At 39.8% G+C, this 24,463-nt stretch overlaps 2 protein-coding genes and 1 long non-coding RNA gene across 3 annotated transcripts in view; 2 read left to right on the top strand and 1 right to left on the bottom strand.

The window, feature by feature from the left end:
- Nucleotides 1-853: 853 nt before the first annotated feature.
- Nucleotides 854-6,627, top strand: LOC311001844 (protein phosphatase methylesterase 1-like; the record flags this gene model as incomplete). Its single annotated transcript, XM_083993023.1, has 13 exons — nucleotides 854-882; nucleotides 1,522-1,711; nucleotides 1,805-1,862; nucleotides 2,304-2,355; nucleotides 2,479-2,637; nucleotides 2,736-2,822; nucleotides 2,903-2,968; nucleotides 3,470-3,614; nucleotides 4,431-4,548; nucleotides 4,708-4,752; nucleotides 5,878-5,942; nucleotides 6,038-6,105; nucleotides 6,606-6,627. The coding sequence occupies 13 exons, from the start codon at nucleotides 854-856 to the stop codon at nucleotides 6,625-6,627; spliced, it is 1,104 nt and encodes a 367-aa protein (XP_083849149.1).
- A 1,847-nt stretch (nucleotides 6,628-8,474) lies between these two features.
- LOC311002143 lies at nucleotides 8,475-13,728 on the top strand. The gene is made up of 3 exons (XR_014596219.1): nucleotides 8,475-8,973; nucleotides 9,593-9,961; nucleotides 11,129-13,728. It is a non-coding gene; the product is annotated as an uncharacterized lncRNA (long non-coding RNA).
- Nucleotides 13,729-14,532: 804 nt separating this feature from the next.
- The window catches only part of rnf150b (ring finger protein 150b), a 28,423-nt gene continuing 18,492 nt past the window's right edge, over nucleotides 14,533-24,463 (bottom strand). Inside the window, exons 3-6 of the mRNA XM_083993359.1 lie at nucleotides 23,168-23,322; nucleotides 21,520-21,616; nucleotides 18,566-18,827; nucleotides 14,533-16,301 (exon numbers count right to left, since the gene is read on the bottom strand). Of these exons, the coding sequence (XP_083849485.1) occupies nucleotides 16,183-16,301; nucleotides 18,566-18,827; nucleotides 21,520-21,616; nucleotides 23,168-23,322 (633 nt within the window). The 3' untranslated portion in view covers nucleotides 14,533-16,182. The remainder of the gene's footprint in view (nucleotides 16,302-18,565; nucleotides 18,828-21,519; nucleotides 21,617-23,167; nucleotides 23,323-24,463) is intronic.

Raw genomic sequence — 24,463 nt, 5'->3', positions numbered from 1 at the left:
TTTTTTTTTTATTCTGTCATTTTAATCCACTGTAATGGCAAATGGAAAGTGTGTGCTTTTATCAACATATGTACTTAGCTGTAACAGATTGTGGTTTTTCTGAATGACTCAACAGCACACTGGTGGTTACCTGGATACTATTGGTGTCTGTCATTGCCACCTGAGGGCTGTTAGTGTGTGAGGCTGAAGGAGAGGTGTTACTTTTACATTGTGACAATCAATAAATACACAAAAAATGCATTAAAGGTACAAAAATGTAGCCAGTGATCTTTCATCAGCTGTGATTTCCAGCCACTACGCTTAGATACAACTGTTTCAATCCAGTGGAATTTGTTGTGGACAAACCCTGACGATGAGACTTAGAGCATAAGATTGTATCTAGCCTGGTTAGTAAAGACAAAAACTTCTTAAAAGTTATGTCAACATCTAGCTGAGGCTGCTGCGGTAAGTGATTCTATGTTCGACACATTTAAGAAGGAGAGAGTTTGGACCCTTAACCCTGTCCATCTGCTTCTATGTCCACCCTCTTTAGCCGTCATGACCAATAGTTTTCTGAAGCAGTGATGCTACCTGACAACAACAGATGACTAGGTATTGTCTTATCTGCGTGTGTGTTCGTACTTACACCAGCAGTCAACAGCCACCCCCTTTGTTGTTTGGTGGATGGACGAGGCACCCAGTGGACAGGACCAGGAGCAGCTCTTTTTGCTGTACAGTTCTTATTAAGGAAAAGCTGCTTGATTACTTACTTAGACAGACACATAAATACACTCACAACTGATCCACACACAGAAAACACAGCAGACTGAAGATAACCAGCCATCGGTCGGACGTCTTCCTGCTGAGACGCAGCATGTGGGAGGAGAACTTTGACACAGAGCAGTAAGTCACTTATTTAGATTTGTTTTGAGGCATGGTCCGAAAAACTGCAAACAGAACTTGAATAGCTAATTTGTTCAATTGCTAGTTGCTGTCAGCACCTTGTCTGTTTTCCTAGCATCACCATTAACTGACCTGTTGCAGGTTTCTCACCCACCAGGTGCTTTATATGGAAACAGTTAATTGTACTCTTTCTGAAGAGAATTATCGTCATTAAATGTTAAACAAGCTTGCTAAGATTCAAACATGGTGGAAATTAGGTGCTAAACTAGCTGAACTTGCTCAGAATAAACAATAGGATGATGCTTAAATTATGAAGCATCATGGTCGGCTAATAACTTCCCATTTCCAACTTCCATACAGGCTAGTTACCATAGCGGACATTTGTGGCTTCTCTAAAGAGCTAGCTAGTCATCTGACCATTGAAAATAACAGCTGCTAGAATTATAGTATGAATGATTAAGTAAATGTTTACTTTTTTAAATTGACACAACTTGCTTTTTTTCTGCTCCAATTTAGCTAAGCTAGGGCGCCAATAACTGGCGGATAATGGTTCCTGTAGTGGGTATAATCCTGCTAAACGTGTACGGTTTATAGAGGTAGCATACTGTGTGTGTGTTTCTGTGTCTACATGTCGACCAGTGAGGTTGGCCTTAAGCTCGACTACTCGCCGGTGTCATGGCGGGAGTATTTTGACCAGATGGAGGATGTGAGCGTGGGGCCACCCGACAGCCGGGACGTCTTCAGGATCTATAAAGCCGGGAGTGATGGACCTCTACTGGTTCTGCTGCACGGCGGAGGACACTCAGCCCTGTCCTGGGCCGTTTTCACTGTGAGTATCTGTTCTATCAGTGTCTGGTTGATTCAAATAATGGCCGACCAATTGACCATTGATAGCTATAGGGTTGGTTTTTCTGTGTTGCAGACAGCCATTGCCAGCAGAGTAGCCTGCCGGGTACTTGCCATGGACCTCCGGGGTCATGGTGAGGCTTGATACAGACACATAACCGTTTGTATCAGTGGTTATGGGTTTGATCTGTCTAAAATACCATTTAAAGCAGAAGTAAGCGGAATATTTGTGTTAATATAAGTCTTAAATAGTTATGTCTTCCGACGGCAATCACTTACATAGAGTGTTTGGTCCGAAACATGGGTCTGTCAGTCACTCTGCTCTGCTGTAAGCTGAGGAGAAAACTTTTATTTTATTTCCTTGTATCCAAGGGATGCGCGTTAATGTGGTGACGTAGGGACGAGGACCAATAGATCCATGACGAGGTCGGGGACTGCTAACTCGGCAAGAAGTCACCCAAAACGACCGGATCGCTTACTTCTGCTTTAAGGGACAAACGTGTAGTGTGTTTATATTTTGAGCTGCTATAAAGAAATTTTAGTTGTATTATTTTAAGATCCTTCTTTCTGTTAAGGTGCTACCCTGGTCCGCCAGTCAGATGACTTCTCAACTCAAACTATGTCCAGGTAACAGCATCCAGCACTCACTGTAAATGGTGTCAATTTGTCCAGTCCCACTGTTCCATACAACCAAAACAACTACTCTACACTCTGTTCCCACTCTACCGTCCACTTGCCCCAACCCTTCAGTGATGTAGCCAATGTGATTCGAGCTTGCTATGGTGAGACACCTCCCCCTATCGTTCTGATGGGCCATGGTGTTGGCGGTGCGATCGCCGTGTACGCAGCCAGCAACATGCTGGTACCGACCACCGTGGGTCTGGTGGCCATAGACGTCGTAGAGGGTAGGTGTAGGTCAATTCAGATTCATCTGAGTAGTAGATCCGAGTATTTAATTGGGATATTTAGATGCTAATTAATATTCTCGCTGTTCCTCCTGCAGGCAGTGCAATGGATGCACTCCACAGTATACAGAACTTCCTGAAGGGAAGACCAAAGTCCTTCAAGTCTATGGACCACGCTATAGAATGGAGGTGAGAATTTATGGCCACATTTACTCTCATATTCTCTCAAGAGCTTCTAACAAGTCCGTTTTCCACTTTGCTTCATTCAGTGTCAAGAGTGGACAAATCAGGAACCTGGAGTCTGCCAGAGTCTCGATGGTCGGTCAGATCAAACGGTAAGCCAACTCCAGACAACATGGTAAACAACATGGTATATTTATATATGGAGTATATTTCGATGGATATATGATGTGTTATTATAATGTATATTCTGTAGAATTAAGGTATATACAAGTATGATGTGTGATGTGTAATGATGTATACATATGATATGTAGAAATGTGGGTAATAGCATGTGAACAATTAATATAACGAAGAATGAATGAAGCACAGTTAAGAAACGTAAACACTTACTCTGTTTTTGTTTTGTTAGGTTAAGCATATCGCTCACTTGTTTTTTTTTTGTTTTTAATTTTTATAATGTTTATGTTTTGTGTTTTCAACTGTTTATTTGATATTATTAGACCCCAGGAAGAATAGCTGTGGCTTTGCTGCAGCTAATGGGGATCTTAATAATAAACAATAAACTCCGATTGGTGAGGTATCCTCAGGTCCATTAAACCCCATCCTAACTTGCTATGATAATTTGTTCTCTCCGCACTATTAATGTCTGTTAGATGTGAGGTGGAGGAGGCTGACGCTTTGGAGCAGGCCAGCCCGGTGACTGATGTGGTTGTTGAACACAACGAAGAGTTCAACGATCAGAGCTACGTAAACGACAAAGAGAACGCCACCTCGAAGGTGAGCCTCAGCGAAGGCCAGGTATGAAAAACTCACTTAACTGCACTTAAACACTAATGGTTAAGTCATTTTCCATTGACTTACATTCATTAACATCAACCATATCATTGCAAAAGAGCCCTTTTTCTGCTAACCTCTATTCTACATGCGATGTTAATAGACTCTGATAGCAAACACTGATTTGAAAGGACATCACTGACTTACATTCATTTCTGTTACCTTAATTTGTAAATATGCTGCTGCCACTGTTTCTTTCTATAACTTCGACTGACTTTCATATATCACCCAAACCACAACTCCTACACTCAGATATCATGATCTAACATGTCTGCAAACATCAAAATGTCTAATGCCCCCCCCCCCCCCCCCCCTGCTATTTCAATAATTTTCAAGAAATCTTCATCTTTGTGTTTTTGGTAACCCTTTAATTTACAGGTTGTTAATTACTTGACAATGTCAAGAAATAGCCAAGAAATAACAATTAATTGCGTGGTAATGCCAAGAAATAGCCTAGAAATAACGGTCAATTTCATAGTAATGTCCTGTTTTTCATAAAAGCTAAAGATTACACATGCTTTTCATGCTTTGAATTTTTTGGGAAAGGCCAGAATTTTTCTCCACCAAGTCCTTGAAATTGACCGTTATTTCTGGGCTATTTCTACACAATCAATCGTTATTTCACGGCTATATTTCACGACATTACTATGAAATTGACCATTATTTCTAGGCTATTTCTAGACATTATGATGCAATTAATTGTTATTTCTTGGCTATTTCTTGACATTACCACGTAATTAACCACCTGCAAATTAAAGGGTTACCGTGTTTTACTGTCAGAGTGTGTACAAGTGGCGTATAGATCTGTCAAAGTCAGAAAAATATTGGGACGGCTGGTTCAGAGGAACTTCCAACCTCTTCCTGGCCTGCAACCTGCCCAAACTCCTGCTTTTGGCAGGTAGGTTTTTAAAATTACATTTCTGCATTTCTGTCCTCTTGGTTTTATTACATGATTTATGCATAATTTATTTTAATGCCAGTTTTATTTTTGCTATCTGTCTTAGAGTAGAGTGAATTATTTCAGTGTTTCACAAATGGCTTATGCTTAACTTTCCAGGAATCGGCCGGCTGGACAGAGACCTGTCTATTGGCCAGATGCAAGGTAGGGTGTTGACTCAATGCAACCGTAATCTCTTAGTTTTTTTGTTTTAGTGACAAGTTAAAGGGATAGTTCACCCAAAATTCAAATTTATTATACTCATTATCTACTCACCCTCATGTCGACTAAGGGCTGGGAGAAGTTTCAGAGTCCTCCGTGCCTTCTCTGAGTTACAGCGGGGCTCCGTGCAGCACTGCATGTCCATATGACGGTTGCGAATGGACACCACTTTTCTTCGTCCAAAAAGACACACCAAAAACTATCCAAATACCTCCATAGTGCTCGTCTGTAATGTCCCTCTTGCATTGAAGCCCCAACATGAGAAATTGTTCCGAAAAAAATTAAATAAGTCTATATTTCAAGCTTGTTTGTAGCGGAAGCTCCTCTTCCTGGTCCATCCAAATCTCACGTGATTTGAGCCAGCGTCAGTGCGATTACTGACGCCGGCGCAAATCTTTGTGCGATTTGCAGTGCTGCACGGAGCCTCGCTGTAACTCAGAGAAGGCACGGAGGACTCTGAAACTTCTCCCAGCCCTTAGTCGACATGAGAAATTTTAATTTTGGGTGAACTATCCCTTTAATGCATAAAAAAAAGATGTTTGTGGCAAATAAAAAACAAGAAAACTAAAAAAAAAAAACGTTTACCTCGTATTTGTCTTGCTTCAGAAAGCAACATAGCAACATCCGAAAGGACGGGTTGTTGGACCTCAGCTCTAGGGATTGCTGGTCGTAATGGAGAAGTTAGCAGGGAGGGTTGATGGGAAATGTAGTCTAGGAGAAGCAGAATGTGGTGGAAGTAGAGAAACACTGTGTGACACAATGGGAATAGCTGACATTCTTTTCATGCTGGGCTTCTGCACTAACTGTGAAGGAAAAGGTGAAGGACGTCTTCGGTCGTCCCCGGGGACAGTTGCATTGGCCCTCAGATAAACACGGATACACACACCTTGAGGCGGCAGTTCCTCTCCAGGGACATCTGGTTGTGTCAGTCAACAACCGCGCTGGCAGTGACAGCCCAGGAGTGTGTGTGTGGGCGTGTGTGTGTGTGTGTGTTTGACAAAAATGACCTCAAACAGAGACACAGAGATGTTCAGAGTGTGTCCCTGAGGTGCCGTTTTCTCTTCTCAGGTAAATTCATGATGCAGGTGCTGCCCCCCTGTGGCCACGCAGTGCAAGAAGACAAACCAGACAAAGTGAGAAAACAGACCATAATACACTGTCAATCTGAGCTCTGTGGATCCTCTGTATAGTTGATCTATATATATATATAAACCCTGTTTGTGTGCAGGTGGCTGAGGCCGTGGCCTCCTTCCTGTTGAGACACAGGTTTGCTGAAGCCAGAAAAGAAACCAAAAGGTAAAATGTTCAGATGACAAAATGACTGTAACTGAAATTAAAGGGACAACGAGGAGTTTTGGAAAAGCGAAGCGTTTTCACACTACATTTATGAGCCTCCGCGCACCGTGAAATTCTTTGACCGGCGCAAGACAGACTCATGTTTTCATTCATCAAGAATTGGAAGACGATCACATACCGTCGTAGTTCCGACCATAAACGGCGATTCGGCGGCGTTATTCTCATGACTCGCCACGAAACCGAAAGTAAAAAACGCTGGTCAGCTCGCCCAGCATTTCCGCCACCACTAATAATAACAAAATAACGATAGAGACAAAACGATGTATTTATCGAAAATGGGCCCATTAACAAGTGGTAACGTAGATTCATCCACATTAATATGAGACTTTTTTATTGTCACAGAATTTTTCGTTCTGCCGATGTTGTCCCTTTAAATACATCCCAGTGATTGATGCAGTCTGACTCACAGAAACCTACTAAATGTTGTGTTATTTCTGTAGCTCCAACTCTTTCACACGGTGAGGTCTGCAGGTAAGATGAGGTTTAATATCTGTACGAGTAGAACTCACAGATTCAGTATTTACTAGCAATAGCAATAATAATTTCCCCTCAAAATCATCTACCTGATAAAAAAAAACCCCTCTTTTTCTTTCAGACCAGCAATAACAAGCTAAAGATTCAGAGACGAACTGCTTCTTCATTTCCCCTGAGGACCAGTAACAGATCTCCATTTCTTTCTTCCACCTTCAACATTGATCAGCAGCTGAAAAAGTCTAGTTTCGATTGCTGAGTGCAGTGGTGTGGCGACTCTGGACTGCTCCCGTTGGTTAATTCAAAACCGATCAAATCACTTTGAAATATTGAGATGAAGTTTTGATGTACAACATAGTCATATCATATGTGACCAGCACAGCACTACAAAGCCAAAAAGCAGGAAGTGAAATTATAAAACCATAAGTGCAGTGACTGCAGTTTGGCTGCTTCAAGCTAGTAGACGAGCTAGCCTTTGCTACAACCAATTTACACATTATCTTTTCAGTTTACATTATTTAAACATTTAAATTAAGTAAAGTGAACTTTTTACACAACATAATACAGCAGCTAAATATAACCGCAAAGGAGAACAAAGTAACACCATTGACACCAGTCCGGCTAAATGCTAAGTAGCTAGAATGTAGTGCAGTACCAGAACGTTAACTAGGTGTTGCAGAGTTAGTGACAATAATCAATAAGTATAAATGCACAAAATAAAGGTTCTACAACTTATTTAGTTATTGTTTTTGATGATGCTAATAGCCAACTGCTAGCTTGGTAGCTCAACGTAAAATAAGAAAACACAACATACCCATGACGTCACCATCTTCTCTGTTACTTGCAATTTCCTTAAACTGAAAACGAGTGAAACATGTTAACATTGTCTTAGCCCTCATCTTTCATATAAACTTCCACTGTTCTGTCACAAATAGATGATTATAAATACTGATTTGTCCGTGTTATTAGACATTTTCTAGATGTATCTGTTTATAAACTGTGTGTAGCTGTAGCATGTCAATAGATGAATGTGTTAGATGTTCAATAAACACTTCACTGTCGTTCATCTTTGTGTCACGATTACAAATTTTCTTGGTACGATTATTGTCAGAGAAATAATCACGGTATTACGATTATCACGATTATTATGCATTAATTAATTTCACAACACTATAAATGTGTAAAATCAAATATAGTCAAAATATAATTACATTACTCATTGTTTACACAAAATATTTCAAGTATCTATTAATATAGGACCAATTATTAATCCCCAGGGGAAATGTTTGAAATATTCAGGTCATAAATTGTCATCTATACCAAATGTTTACGTTTATTTGAATCATTTTTTGTTTTATTTTGTGTGTTTTTTTTATACAAATGACACGCTAACATTTAAATTCCTACCGATTCAATGTTAGGTTAGATAAATGGACCGGTATCTGTGCATTAACCTTTATTTTTGCGCACATCAGCCGATATGGTTCCAACATCATCTTATTTGGGAAGTGACGGTATTTAGGAATCTTTACGATCAATTAATTGTGGCGTTTATTAATACCATGATTAATTGTGAAAACAAGTAATTGTGACATCCCTACTCAGGAGTAATATTTTCTGAATGAGAACTTTTACATTTATTGGAAAACCATTAATTAGCATCAATGCCACGATTTGTTCCACATTTATAAAACTTGCAAAGCCCTTTGAACAGAAAACATGAACTAATGTTTATTGAACTGATGGGATTTTAACTATTTCTAGAACTGTAAAAAACAAGAACAATGTCCCCCTTGTATTTTCAAAGATGGCACACAAACACCAGGCTGGAATAAAAACAAAAACTTGCAATAAAACTTTATTTAAATTCTGTCCTGAATCAGAACACGTGCAACAACTGAAACACAGAAACAACATGGCATCACACCGCCTTGTATTTACACGTATGTTATGTGGCTGTGTGTACTTTGTGTGTTGGCGTGCACGGGACAATCGAACAACAATCAAACAACAGACGCTCTGGAAAAAAAACAATTAACTATCGTAGAAACGCAACACGACAACCACGTCACATCCTGTTGTTGCCACGGCAGCCGAGAGGTCACCGCGGCTACAAACACACCTGATCACTCTACAATTCTCGCCCGTCTCTCTGGAAGGATCTGACATTTCAGTTTTGTCTTTTGTTCTGCTCATTCTTTCCCTTATTTTCTTCGTCTTTTCTACAACTAAATGCAAAATGTGTCAATTACTTAAAATATATGTTCAACAACGATGCTGAATAAACATTTTAAGGATTTCCTGATCAGAAACTACAATGTAGAACTACAATATGAGGCGTGTAGCAACCAAAAACGTAATAACAGCCAATAACGTAATAATTTTGGCCATTTTAAATGTAATAAAGCCAATAATGTAATAACGTTTCAATAATGTAATAAAACTTTTGAGCTAATAATGTAATAACTTTTTGCCAATAATGTATTAAGTTATTACATTATTGGCTGGTAATAACTGGTGCCGATAATGTAATAATACATAATTATGTTGATAGCCTACAATGCTTACTTCTTCCGTTTGCAAACATATCATTAAGCATGGTAGAAGTGAGAGAGAGAGAGGTGAAAGATAGTAGGCTACATATCTTGGATGACACGACTATGTCATCCACTATACCTATTTGTGATTGGCAAACTGCACAAAACTGCATAAAAGCCTTTAATTTTCAAGAACTGTCGTCATATTTATGTATTATTACATTATCGGCACCAGTTATTACATTTTCAAAGGTTTTTTTTAATACTAGGCCAATAACGTAATAACTTATTACATTTTTGGCAAAAAAGTTATTACAATATTGGCTCAAAAATGTTATTACATTATTGGCAGGTTATTACATTATTGGCTTTATTACATTTAAAATGGCCAAAATTATTACGTTTTTGGTTGCTACAAGGCGAAAAGGGCAGTCGGCCAACAAATAGATTTGTTTTGTATTTTTTTTCCTTGCTTTTCCAGATCCTTTGACACAAAACAACCGTCTTACGTTTTCAACATTGAAATCAAAGTGAGAGGAAAAGCAAGGAAATGACGGGAGAGATAGAAAAATAAAAAAAAATCACAGTTAAGACAAATTAGAAAAGACAGAGGGAGGGAGTAGAAGGTGAAAGTAGATGTTGGGGAGGGGGGGTAAGACAAGAAGACGCATCAAGAACCTTCCAGAGAAACAGTATTAAAGTGCATCAACAAAAGGGGCTGAGCAACCAATCAAAACACAGCATCCGAAGGGGGGTGAAACAGCCAACTGGCCAATTCATAGGTTGCAGTGACGTCGCGTCGAAGGGACCGCCGCCATATTTGTGTCCGATTTGACAGGTCTCCTCATATGACAGCATGCAAACCGCAGGATGGAAATGACAGTTTCTTGACAAAATGACAGGGTTTCATACATCCTGTCTGGGTTTATATCTCTATAACAACAGACAAACTCTATATTATCCCACTTATTACACAGTTTATGAATTAATTAATTAATTTGAGACGTAATGTTGATCAAAGTCCTTAGTCCGGTCACTTCTCCGCTGTTTGCTCCTCACCCTCCTCTCGGTCGACTCGTGTGTAGTTGTTTTCAACGAGCTTTTGATAATCAATCAGTAGATTGATGAATTATCATGTAAATGTTACGATGTGCGCATTTATGTCGTCCTGCTGTCTGTCATTTTAAGAGATTACGATACGGCACTAGTGTCACGGACTCGCGGTGGCACAGACACAGCTGGTCACAGCTGTGACACCGCTGACCCGTCCGCTCTGTCCGCTCTGATCGCAGGTTTGGTTTCCAGCAGCGGTGAGGGAGGCAGAGAGCCTCCACTCTCCCTCTAACAAGCTACAAGTCATTTTTCTAACATCACAATTAGTCTGAAGTTGGTAAAAATGAAACACAAGGTAAAAATCCTTGATAGTTCTTCTGCCCTGCTCCGCTGATCAGAGCGGCGTCCCTAGCAACGGCCCGTTTTACTTAGCAACGGTCTGTTATACAGAAATAAAAGACCCTAAATGAAGAATCAGTGAGTAATTAATGAGAAAGTAATCAAAATGCAGAATTCAATATATCCATGTTATAAAAAAAAAAGTGAATCCCCTCTTTGTGTGAGACTTGTCACAGCCCACGTGACGCTGCCACTGATAGATGCCTGCAGTCAACCATTTATTCCGCATATATTTTACGTCTTTTGGGATGGAATAAAACTGCAGTCCGGGGTTATTTTGGCGACTGCTATCACAGTCAACAGCACAATATAATCCTGGCATCTTTCAAATAACGTCAATTTTCGGTCTCTTGCTGATTTCCTCCTACTACTCCACTTGTTCTGGTAACGTGACGCTGTGATCTGTGCCCAGATTGCCCTGATTCGGACACAAATATGGCGGCGCAGAAACACAGTGACGTCATGTGAATCTAATGAATAGGAAGGAAGGAAGGAGGGAAAAGGGAGGAACAAAGAAGAACCAATCAGACGTCATTACTCGCAGTGACATGAGGGTCCCCAGCAGGTTGAGGGGGAAAAAGACATTGGAGAAGCCAATTATAGCTTCATTCTTGGACAATGAAAGGCCGATGGATTCTTATTAGATAAGAAAGATGAGAAAATTAAGACGTCCAAGTCAGATAAGTGTCACTTAATGTGTGATAAATATAAGATCGTTTCTTATATCAGTTATAATAAGGAGAATCCGTGATCTCATAATCTGTAGCTCTTAATTATTAGAAAATTATATCTTAAACCTTTTGAGATGCGATCTGTCAATAATAAACTCTTGAAATGAAGTCATATTAACAAGTCTTTCATAGCTTGTAGTTATGACTTCTCTCTCATAATGAAGATACAAGATCTGTATAATTACTCAATTATTAATTGATTGATTATTATTGTGAGGTACAAATCTCACATCTCACAATTACGATACAGGTATCCAATTATGATATCTTACAGATATGGTAAGCTATAGTCACAATATTATAATTAACACCTATAATTATATAGTGCCACTCATATTCACAAGGTATTTAAGTCGTAATTTAACACTGACAGAAGATTTCCTTCATGAATGCAGTTTGCTTTGACGTCAGACTTTTTGATGCACAAATTTAGTGTCACAGACCTTTTATTTGGACCTTGTGAACAGAGATGAAAAACTACATTTATATTTTCACAGTTTCCTACTTGGTGATGACAGAGTGACAGCTCCAATTCTCATTAGATCTCGACATAAAAATGAACTAGGACTTATTTTAATGGGGAACTGTAAAGCTGAAATACTTAAGATTGCTGAAATGTTTGTTGTTGGCCTGTATTAATGCGGTATGGTGGGGGGTTAGGACTGGGTTTCTCTCTTTTTTTTTTTTTTTGCTGATACCTCAGGGGCTCCAGCATGCCACAGCAGCTTCGGTCTTTACAAGGGAGGGTAGAGGGAAGTTCACTTTCAACAGTGAAAACAGTGCAAAAGGTGAAAAACGACATGAAATTCAACTAAATGAATTGAAAATAAAGCTTACGGCACAAAAGAAGTGACTTTAATTAAAACATTTTTTCACTGAAACTTGGCCAAGACAAGGCAAACATGAGAGTCATCATCTTCATATATTACAGCAAAGAAGCTTTAAAATGAACTAGTGTTTGTTTGTTATATACTTGGTAACTGACTGGTCCTCAGCCCTGAAACTGAAACTGAACGGTGAGGAAAGATGAATCCTAGGAAGCAAAAAACCTCAAAAATAAAACAAAAAAAAACTACAGTCTTTACTGTTTTCTGACAGTCGGAGAGATAAAAAGAACAAATTGGTTGGACTGGAAACACAAACACCAGTGACACTTCGTAACTCTTTCGATTTGACACCAACGCTAACGACCAAAAAACTGAACTGAACTCACCACTGAAACCGATCAGTTCTGTGTCGTATATCGTTATATATATAGTGTTAAATATGACAGTAGGGTTTTTTTTTGTCATTTCTCTCAGAGTGGTACAGTGTTCTTCTTTTGAACTTAATTCTCTCGGTTTTCGCCGCCAGAGAGAGCGGGAAAGAACAGAAACAGAACCGTCAGAGCTCTGGTCATCCAGCTTCTGATCAGAGTCGCGGTTTTCGTCAAGGCTACATCAACAGATCCCAAAATGTTTACGGACAAACTTACAATGAGTTTCGGTTTCGCATTGCCAGGGCCCTTCGCATACTGTTATGTATGTACAATTACACAAATAATCAACACTTAAATCTGCCTGATCAATATTCCCGTTGAGTATCGTCAGGCCGTGGGAAGAAGAAGAGGAGGAGGAACGGGAGGGGAAATCAGTCTTTGCTGCTGGGTGTCTTCATTACAAAAATAAACATCTCCTCTGGTATCAAAATAGACGACAATCTTTTATCTCTCTCTGTTTCAGGAAGCTCACGGCGCCGGCGACACCATAACCGAAGCCTTAACGCAGTCAAACACCGGTTTGGCAAACAGCGACACCATGTGGCGTAGTAGTGAACTTGTGGAATATACATTTTTTATATTTACACGTTTGGCTTTGAGCTGTTGCGCGTCACGTCCAGGAGCGAACTGCACTCACTAAAGCAGGGAGGGATTCTTCGCTAAACTCGTCCTACAGCTCTGGTGTTTACGTCGACAGCTCGGGTACTTCTGTCACGGCTGGTTTTGGTGACGGAAATGTTAATGGCAGCTAACACCTACTGCAGTGTACAGGTCGTAGGTCTGAACGCCTCTTAGGCCTCAGCTCAGAGGAAGGATCTCTGACTCGCAGGTAAAAGATCCATGACTTGATTGTCGGGGTTTAAAGGTCAACATGTTTTTAGAGAGGCAGCGCGAGGCCGTACTAAGGGACACGTGTGGTCAGGCAGACACACGGATGGATGGACAGAGAAACGACAAAACAAGGCAACTCTATATTCAGGGTTCCTACATGGCATAAGAAGAGGACTGTCGTAGGAAGTTCGGACAACGTTCACCGAATGTTAAGACTCGGTGGAAGACTGGTCAGGAAAGTCTTTGCATCTTGTAGCGCAGCCCAGGCAGACACTGTACGGACTGAGCCAGGGTTAAAATTCAGGATTTGGCAGTGTTCACTCTGTGAATCGGAATTATCAACATACTGAAAGGCATCCGTCATCACAAAACGGTCTTTAGTTTTGTTCAGAGTCGCATCGCTGCATCTGTCTTAACATTGTTGGGGACGTGGACAAATACCTGGTGTCCACAGAGATTCTTCTCCTAACTTGGCCTAAAACCACTGACCAAGGAATCTTCACTTCAGGAAGTTGCTGAGAGCAACTGTGAGCAAGAAGGGGACAGAAAATTGTAGGTGTGGTTGATCCCATTACTTAGTATGACTTATTCTTTTAGAAGCTGTGATTGGTTGTTTATTCCAAGAATTTGTTTTAAATTCTAAGAATTTTCTAGAATTCTAAGAATTTTCTAGAATTCTAAGAATTTTCTTAGAATTCCAAGATTTTTTTTAATTCTAAGAATTTTCCTAGAATTCCAAGATTTTTTTTTTTAATTCTAAGAATTTTCCTAGAATTCTAAGATAGAATTCTAAGAATTTTCTTAATTCTCCAAGAATTCCAAGATTTTTTTTAATTCTAAGAATTTTCCTAGAATTCCAAGATTTTTTTTAATTCTAAGAATTTTCATAGAATTTCATCACTAGGAGCAACTCAACTCTTAGTACAAGGAATCTTTGGGAATATGGACTCTGATCTCTACAGAGTATTTTCTACAGAATTTTTTCCTAGATTTCTAAGAATTCCTAGAATTCTAAGAATTTTCTTAGAATTCCAAGAATTTTTTTTTTTAATTCTAAAAAATTTCTTAGAATTTCGTCACAAAGAGCAACTCAACTTTTAGAATGATAATCTTTGTGAATACGGACTCTGATCTCTACAGAGTAGTACTGATTAAACTGTGTTAACAGGATACAGTGTCTGCCTGGTGTTACAGATCGGTTTTCTTTCACCACATAAACAAACCGATTCCAACGGGAGAGCAGGAGGTGGAGCAGCTGAAAGCTCTCCTCCTCCTCCATTTCCCTGAACGGTTCGTACATTCTGAAACTTGAGCTGTACAATTTGTCGCAGTCAACCTCCGTCATACCTCGTCGGTTTCGGCACAGCCCTGCAGAGTGTCAGGAGCTTTTCTCTGGGTCGCCTGTTCTTCACACATACATAGGAACCCTGTCTGGAGCGACAGTCGAGGAAAGCAAGCATCCAAAACGAACGCTGTCAGACTGCTGTAAAGATAAAGAGGCCTAGAAATATACAGACAGGCAAAGAGCGAGAGAAAAAAAAACAAAATACTGTGTATAGTAACTGTTCAATACTGTAGCTGTAATACTGCCAGGATGAGTCCAACATTTGAGCAAAACAGAACAAAACAAAACAAAACAAAAAAAAAGTCTTCGTCAGTCACCACAGAAGTCCTGCATGTACATGAAGCAGAGAAAAACCAAAATGAGCTAAATTAACCAAAAAGACTCTTTCACGAATCCAGACCAGGACGAGAAGCGAACAGTCCCAATATTGCGTCATTTTCCGTTGTTGGGAAGTCTGTTTCTCCAGATCAGTTGAGGAAGGAGATCAATGACCTTTTTTAAAGAGCATTTCCCTCTTTCCTCAGGTTCTACCCTGTCGGTCCACGTGAGGCGAGTTTGACCGACCTCATGATCCGTGGAGTATACATAAATGAGTCCCCTGGGATTTTATCTATAGCTCCGCTGCTCCGTCCTTAGGTCTGAAGGTCCGTCAAGCCGATGAGAGACAGATGTGGAGACCAGTTCCACAACACTGACTGGGAATGAAGGAAATGTCGGTTTTTATTTCACTTCCCCATCGCTCATCAGGATTAATCTATTTCTAGGAAGAGCATGGGGCAGATGTGGTGGGTTGATTAAAACATCTGCACGCAACGAGACAACGGTAAGGTCGAGTCGACTGACTTCGAACCCAGTGGAGGAACATCTGCTGAAGGTCCAAAGACCGAAGAAACCGGACCACAACCACGTTAGTCCGGCAGGTTTTTGGTCTTAGATCCACGAGCGACCAGGAAGAAAAACAGAAAAAAGAATCCAAAGCGGGTCGGTCGGTCGGTCGGTCGGTTTTCTTTGAGTCCAGATCACAGATTTATTCAACTTGGTGTCAAAACTCCCAATCCCCCAAGTCTGAAAGTCCAGAAAAGTTGGTTTGGTTTGGCAAAGCTTTGTCCCAAAAGGGGGAAAAAAAAACCCCTGTCAGACCCTGGTGCTGGTTCTGGCTTTAGCTTGTACTTGGAACCGGTCAGAACCAGAACCAGGACCAGAACCAGGGCCCGGGAGGAGCTCGGGTCGGACTCGGTGTAGTGCAGTCGGGTTTCAGTCGGTCGCTCTCGCTCTCTGGACAAAGTCTGGATAAAAATCTGAACCTGATCCAAGTCTGTTTGTTTGGCCCAGTTCCTGGTTTTGGTTCTGGTTCTGGTTCTGGTTCTGGTTCTGGTTCTGGTTGTGCTCCTCTCAGGATTTGTCCCCCAGCTGAGTCTGCTCCATAGACCCCTCCTCGTCCGACAGACCCGTCTCCACGGCGATGACCAGCGACGCCACCGAGGCGCTGCTCGCCATCGGCTGAAGCTCGCCTGTAAGAGGGAGGAGGGAGATCTGGATTAGCTGGATCTCAACAGAACCTGAAGACCAGAGCTGAAGAAAGGAAATCCTTCTGTTACACTACGGGAGCAGATGAGGAACTGATAAATGAGTCATTAGTATATTAGTAGTTCACTTAAGGTCTCGGCACAACAAGTCTGTTTTTCTCTATGTGTTTTTACGCCTTACACACTGAGTCTGATGTGTTTTATTACTATATGTTTTTACTTTCCGTTTCAAAATTCCAAAAGTCCTCTTACTTATAGAAAAATAAAAAGAGAAAATTATAAAAACAAAAAGAAGATGACAAATCTCCATGATCCAATTAATCCTGAACAGCAGCTGGCAGTATATCTAAGGCACACACACAACATGAGGACGACATGAATTTATTTTTTAACGTGCGGCAATTTTGGGCGAAAAAAAAACGACTTCGTGTGCAAATATTTTCTACTACTAGTTCAGGTTATAAATTCTGTGGTGTGGTTTACAAAATGAACTTGTAATTAAACAGGAAGCTTTAAACAAAGGTAACTGTAACAGGGCTCCAGTCTGCCCCTCAATGGAGGCGTTTTGCCCCTAAAATTTGAGACATTGCAAGTACTGTTTTCATCTGCTTGCACATGAGCAACCAGTACATTTGCTGTTTTTTGGTTGTTGTTGTTTTTTTTACCACTGGTGAAACATGGACGGGGCGACTCAAAGAATCTGTGTGAGGATCATGAATGAAAATAAAATGTGAATATTTGCTTTGCCAGACAATTTACGGTGTGTGCCACAAAATTTTCTGCTTGTGCAGAAATTTTTATTAAGTTAGGGTCCAATGTGCTCCTAGTAAAAAAAAAAAGTTAGTCTGTTAGCTAAATAAGGGAAATACTTGATTAATGAGTTGATCAAACCCTCAGGAAATTTAGAGATATTTGATCCTGAGATCGTAGAATTACCTGTTTTCACTGTAAAACTATAGTTTATTTATGGTGTGTATATGATCTATCAAAAATAATCAATAAAACAAAATAACGTGTTCTTGTTGAAGTCTTTCAGCTGCTCCTCACAGAAGAGTTTGATTTAAGGGTCAATGACGTGATGCAACCCAATGTCAAGAGGTGTAACCGCTATTTTTTCATCAAAATCTGAATCTAGAAAATAGAAATACGTTTAAAAAAAAAATCTATTTCAATGTAATGTTTTCAGAAGAAAGTATAGTTTTTATAACTACACTTAAATCCACTGGAGATGGATGAAATATCTAATGTTTATAATTCTTTTGTGGTTACACCATTTGACATTCAGTCTTAACAGAACGTTATCACTGACTACAACTGTGTGTCTATGAGTTGTTATGTCACAGCATCGCCACTAGGGGTCAGTCTGACTCCACTCATGTTGCTACCAGAGGCCAGAGCTCAGTGTGTGTGTGTGTTACCCAGTGGTGGACAGTAACAGAGTACATTTACTTGAGTACTGTACAACTTAAGTACATATCCAGAGGATTTGTACTTTACTTGAGTATTAGATTTCTTTGGTACTTATTACTCTTACTTGAATACATTTCCAAGACAAATATTTTTACTTTTACTCGAGTTAATTTCTAGGAAGGCTGAAAAGTACTCGTTACTTTCAGGTCTGCTCTTTTTTGTGTGTGTTTGTCAAAGAAGGAAACCCTGACCCCTAAAAGCAGCACATCATTGCAGCTGGTTTCAAAGAGTTCATTCTCAGAAACAAGAGTTAAAAGCTCCTTAAATTCATTTAGAAAAAAATATAGTAATTCATTGATGTGAAAAATAAGACATTTACTCTTACTCTTACTTAAAGTAAATTTAAAAGCATGTACTATTGGATACTTAAGTACAGCAGAACTGAAATCAGCCCCAACTGTGAGCACTTTTAAATCCAGGTTAAAAACATTTTTCTTTTCACAAGCTATTTTTAAGAACTTTAAACTTCATCTATTTTATTTTATTTTACTTTTATTTGCTCTTGCTTTTAACTCTGTTTTTAGTGTTTGTTTTCATTCTGTTTTATGCTTTTTTTTTTTTTATGTTTTGTCTTTATGTAAAGCACATTGAGTTGCCTTGGTATGAAATGCGCTATATAGTAAATACAGATGCCTTGCCTTGCCTTCAAAGCAAGTACTTTTTTACTCTTACTCGAGTAACATGTCGACTGAGCTACTTTTACTTTGTACTCTTACTTACTACGAGTACTCTGTCCATCTCTGGTGTTACCTGTGTGTGTGTGTGTGTGTGTGTGCTACCTGTGTGTGTGTCGGTGGTGGCCGTCAGCGGGCTGTCTCTCAGCGTGTCCGGGTCCTGGTAGTCCTGCGGGAGTCCGACCCGCCTCACCCCGGGGTCGAGCACCACGGAGGACCCGGCCTCGCTCAGCGTGCCGTCGCTGGACGCCCCGGACACCACGGCCTCCAGGGCCAGAGCCCCCACCCCCCCGACCCCCCCCACCCCCACGCCGCCCAGCGCCAGGTCGTAGTCCAGCGGGAGGTCGTCCAGGCAGTCGGCGTTCAGCTGGAGGAGGGAGGAGGAGGGTTAGGACACGTTCAACAGGGAAAATACAACTTCTTTTTTTCTCTACATTTCTTTTTCTTGCTTTTAATGGGATGTTTAATATTTCCACTTTTTACTATTTGGGGTATTATTTAAATTTAAAAATAGTATGGGTAACACTTCAGATTAGGGAACACATATTCACTACTAGGTGCTTATATAAGTAGCTTACTATCTCCTTAAAGGGATAGTTCAGGGATAGAGAAGTTTCAGAGTCCTCCGTGGCTTCTCTGAGTTACAGGGGGTCTCGGTGTAGCAGTGCATGTCCATATAACGGTTGCAAATGGATACCAACTGTCTTCGTAACAAAAAGACACACCAAAAAACATCCAAATACCTCCATGCTGCTCGTATGTAATGTCCGTCTTGTATTGAAGCCCAGAAATGCGAAATTGTCCAGAAAAAAATTTAATAAGTCTATATTTCAAGCTTGTTTTGTAGCGGAAGCTTCTCAAAGCTCCTCGAACCGGGAAGAGGAGATTCTGCTACAAACAAGCTTGAAATTTCAATTTTGGGTGAACTATCCCTTTAATGGTATGTTTAATATTTCCAATTTTTACTATTTGGGCTATTATTTAAATATAAAAATAGTATGGGTAACACTTAAGATTAGAGAACACATATTCACCATTAACTAGGTGCTTATATAAGTAGCTTACTAGCTCCTTAAACACGTATTAACACCTTATTCTACCTCTATTACACCATGAATTAAGATTGTTCCTGATATTAACTCCTAATTATGGCTTATTCATTGTAAATTAATGCATTGTTGTTTCTGAATAATGATGTGAATAACCAGTGGGTTATTGGGGCAGTAGCACAAGAACAGTAATTCTTCCTTTATCACTCTGAATTAGTAGCATTAATGCATTACTTTACAATGAATAAGCGATAATTAGGAGTTAATATGAGGAAAAATCTTAATTCATGGTGTAATAGAGGTAGAATAAGGCTATGTAGAATAAGGTGTTAATACGTGCTTAATAATTAATAAGGAGCTAGTAAGCTACTTATATGCACATTAATAAGCACCTAGTTAATGGTGAATATGTGTTCCCTAGTCTAAAGTGTTACCGTATGTTTTTATGTAAAAGCACATTGAGTTTCCCCTTGGTATGAAATGTGCTCTATAAATAAAGCTGCCTTGCGTTGCCTAATAGTATCAATAAATCACAAACAAATAACAGATAAACCCGTTCCCCCAGGTTGGACTCTGACTGACAAGTTTCTGCACGACGGAAACCAAACACTCAGATGCAAAAGTAGAAGATTAAAATAAAGTTGGTGAATGTTTTACAACACGTAGAAAGTTCAGGAACATTTCTGCTGCTAAATGTGGCCCGAAAATGTGAGATTTCTCATCTATTTGCGCATGTGCAACCAGTAACTTTGCTTTTTTTCTTTTTTTTGTTAAAGGGATAGTTCAACATTTTGGCAAATTGGCCCATTGCCATAATCCCTATAGTGATAGTATTAGGCTTCTTACCTTTAATTGTCGGTGCAAGCTGTAAATTAATGCAAAACCACTGATGTGTGTTGCCTTCAGGGACAGTTTTTCATTAAGCAGTCTCTGCATTTACCTCTAAAACAACTCTGTCTGGTAACGTTGTGTTATTATCTCATAGCGTGGTGAATGTGCAGGTCACAACTTGTCCACCAGAGCGTTGTGGAGTTGTTGGATTGTGTATTTGATGAGTTTGATGAGGGAAACCAAGAAAGAAATCCCATGAGCCTCTGTAGCGTAGCTCTGAGCAGCTCACGGCTCTGCTCCGCCGTTCTAAAAACAGCTTGCACCGACAATTAAAGGTAACAAACCTACTGCTACGACTATAGGGATTATGGCAATGGGCCAATTTGCCCAAAATGTTGAACTATCCCTTAATAACAATGGTAAAACATGAAAGGAGCGACTCAAAGTATCTGTAATCAGATGTCATTGTAAGTGGCAAACTAATATGTGTGTGAGGATCATGAATGAAAAGGAAATGTGAATATTTGCTTATTTTGCGTCTAAAAAATGTGAAGTTGGGGGGAATCTGTGCTGCTGCTGGTAAAATAAATAAAGTCGGTCTGCAGCTCTTGTTATTTGCATCTGTCGGGCCGTGTTGTGTCTCGGGAGGAAGCTTCTCCAGACAGAACCAGGTCAGGGACAGAAAGTGGGTTGAAGCTGAACATCCTCCTCTTCTTCCTCCTCCTCCTCCTCCTCCTCCTCCTCCTCCACCTGTCTGACCTTAATGTTGCTCCTCTTCCTTACACAACCTTGACATTTCTCCACAGTCTGAAGGTCTCTCTGCTTCCTCATACCGCGGTTGCAGCTGCTTTTTTTTTGTTTTTCTGTGTGTGTGTGTGCTCTGGATCGGTTCAGACTTGTGGTTTCACAGCGTTTCCCCACATTAAAGCAGCTTTTTTTTTGGTCTTGATGTTTTTTGCTTGTTAAGTTTAAAGAGTTTCCTTCCTCTCTCTCTCTCTGTCTAAAAAGCCACCAGCGTTATGACTGTAATCACAAGCGTTGAGGAAGAACTGTAACCTTTGGATTTTCACAAAAACAGATCGGTGTCTGGTAAACATTTAAACGCCACCCCTCCTCCTCTCCTCCTCCTCTCGTCCTCCTCCCTTGTTCTCCCATGATCCCCCTCTCTCTCAGACTCACAGCGATGCCCAGGGCTTTCAGGATGTTCATCTTGCACATCGGACATGTGCGGTGATCCAGCAGCCACGGATCCACGCAGCTCTTGTGGAACAAATGTCTGCAGAGAGAGAGAGAGAGAGAGAGGAAAAAAATAACAGTGGAATCAATTATTCTGGTGTCGGTCTGCGTTCACACACACACACACACACAGAGAGACACACAGACACAGATAGAAAACCGCTGGAGGAGAATCAAGTTCACAGCTGCTTTCGTTTGGTGAAGTTACACAAGGCACGAAAGAATCTGAACAAACATGAATCTCTCTTTTTTCTCTCTTTCTCTTTTTTTTTTTTTTTTAACTTAATCTCATCTGATAATGTCAGACAATCTGCGGCGAGGTCATCGCAGGTTAGAGAGAAAACAGACTGTTCAGGTTCAACGACACACAACACAACAACAGCAAACAGCTTCCATTGAACTCGTTGTGGCGTCACATGACGACAAGGTGAAGAAAAAAAAACACACACACACACACACAGAGCTGCAGTTTCCACAGGGTTCAACAAGTTAAAGAGCTTTTTATACAGAACCGTAAAGGTAGAGAAGTTTGTATTAAAGCTCCTTCAGAATAAAGGTAGATGTTTGAATTAAAGCTCCTTCAGAATAAAAGTAGATATCTGTATTATAGCTCCTTCAGAATAAAGGTAGATGTTTGTGTTAAAGCTACTTCAAAATAAAGGTAGATGTTTGTATTAAAGCTCCTTCAGAATAAAGGTAGATGTTTGAATTAAAGCTCCTTCAAAATAAAGGTAGAGGTTTGTGTTAAAGCTCCTTCAGAATAAAGGTAGATGTTTGAATTAAAGCTCCTTCAAAATAAAGGTAGATGTTTGTGTTAAAGCTACTTCAAAATAAAGGTAGATGTTTGAATTAAAGCTCCTTCAGAATAAAAGCAGATATCTGTATTAAAGCTCCTTCAGAATAAAGGTAGATGTTTTCATTAAAGCTCCTTCAGAATAAAAGCAGATATCTGTATTAAAGCTCCTTCAAAATAAAGGTAGAGATTTGTGTTAAAGCTCCTTCAAAATAAAGGTAGATGTTTGTGTTAAAGCTCCTTCAAAATAAAGGTAGATGTTTGTGTTAAAGCTCCTTCAGAATAAAGTCAGAGGTTCGTGTTAAAGCTCCTTCAGAATAAAGGTAGAGGTTTGTGTTAAAGCTCCTTCAAAATAAAGGTAGAGGTTTGTGTTAAAGCTCCTTCAAAATAAAGGTAGAGGTTTGTGTTAAAGCTCCTTCAAAATAAAGGTAGAGGTTTGTGTTAAAGCTCCTTCAAAATAAAAGTAGATGTTTGTATTAAAGCTCCTTCAAAATAAAGGTAGATGTTTGTGTTAAAGCTCCTTCAAAATAAAGGAAGATATCTGTATTAAAGCTCCTTCAAAATAAAGGTAGATGTTTGTATTAAAGCTTCTTCAAAATAAAGGTAGATGTCCATGTGTAGTGTGATTATAAAGCCGTCAGGACTTCCTGTCACTTTGTGATGTCACAAAAGCAGTCAACAAGCCCCTCCCAACAGGATTTGCAGGATTTTTGAGTGTTTTATTCTGAAATCTGCTCTGGTTTTTTATTGGATGACTCTAGAAATCAGTCGGCCAATCAGAGGGCAGGGTTTTTTTACCTGCAGGGCAGTATGCGGACCACGTCGTTGGGCTTGTAGCCCTCGATGCAGACGGCGCAGTTGTCGAAGTCGGCCTCCGTCTCCTGGTCGCCCTTCCTGATGGTGCGCACCTGCAGCTTACTGATGGCCTTCTTCGCCGCGTCTCCAAGGCGACGCTGCACAAAAACAAAACAAAAAAACAAAAAAAAAGGGAGGCAGAGCAGAGATGACAGACAGATTTAGTCTCAGGTGGGAAAAACAATAAACACACACACACCAGGGTTTCTGCAGGTACCAGCAAATCTAATTTAATGCTTTTTAATGCCTTTTCAAACATTTTTAATGCCTGTGACTGCAAATACTATACGTGTGCGTACATACACTTACCTATATACACATACACAATTACCCAATTACTTGGTTCTGCATGTTTATCACACCAATAGGGGTGCATCGACTGCAATTTTCTGGCCAATCACCAATTTTTAAAAAGCTGTGACCTGCTGATTCCGATTTTTGCCGCTAGCGATTAAAAGAAGAAGAGAAGTCAACAGTAGCCTGCCACCACCTAAAAATATAAATTTAGAAAATTCTCCATTTCTTCACCCACGTTTAATTTTCAGGGTATATACAGGAATCTTGAAGTTAATTTTAATACCTTTTTAAGACTTTTTCAAGACCTTCTCAATATTTTTCAACACCTCACCGCCACTTCAAGCTGTAACCATTTACATCAGTGACACTTTTAACTTAACAGTTTTAGTTTGTGATAAAGACTATAGAACACTATGATGCAACAGAATTCAAAATAGGCTGAGATAAGGCAAAGTTTATCCAAAAAACAAAACAAAAAAAACATTGCTCCACTCTCAAAAAACCAAAACAACAATCTCCTTTTCTTTTTTATGTACCGGTTCATCTTTGGCTTTTAATAAAATGAATAAATTCACACACTTTCACAATGTTTTTTAGGACTCAAACTCTTGGACAGCTAATTCAGAAAAAATACCTTGAAAATTTAAGACTTTATAAAGTTGTGAAAAGACTTTTTAATACTTTTTAAGGGTCTTAATTTTCCCCAAGTTGATTTATCACCTTTTAATACTTTTTAAGACCCCGCAGATACCCTGATTTTACTGTAGATTAACTGTATAATCCCCCTATTTCTCTGCTCTACTACTCTGGATGTAATGATATCAAAATCTCACTGTATGAATCAATACATTTTTTTTTATCAATTTTTTAATGTCTTTGAGAATTTAATTTAATTCCTTTTAATGCCATTTAAGGCCCGGAAACCCTGACACACACACACAC

Source organism: Trachurus trachurus (assembly GCF_905171665.1).
Source record: "Trachurus trachurus genome assembly, chromosome: 18".
Classification (NCBI taxonomy): domain Eukaryota; kingdom Metazoa; phylum Chordata; class Actinopteri; order Carangiformes; family Carangidae; genus Trachurus; species Trachurus trachurus.
Note: the sequence above shows the minus strand (reverse complement) of the source record. Positions and strands in the feature narration are given on the sequence as shown.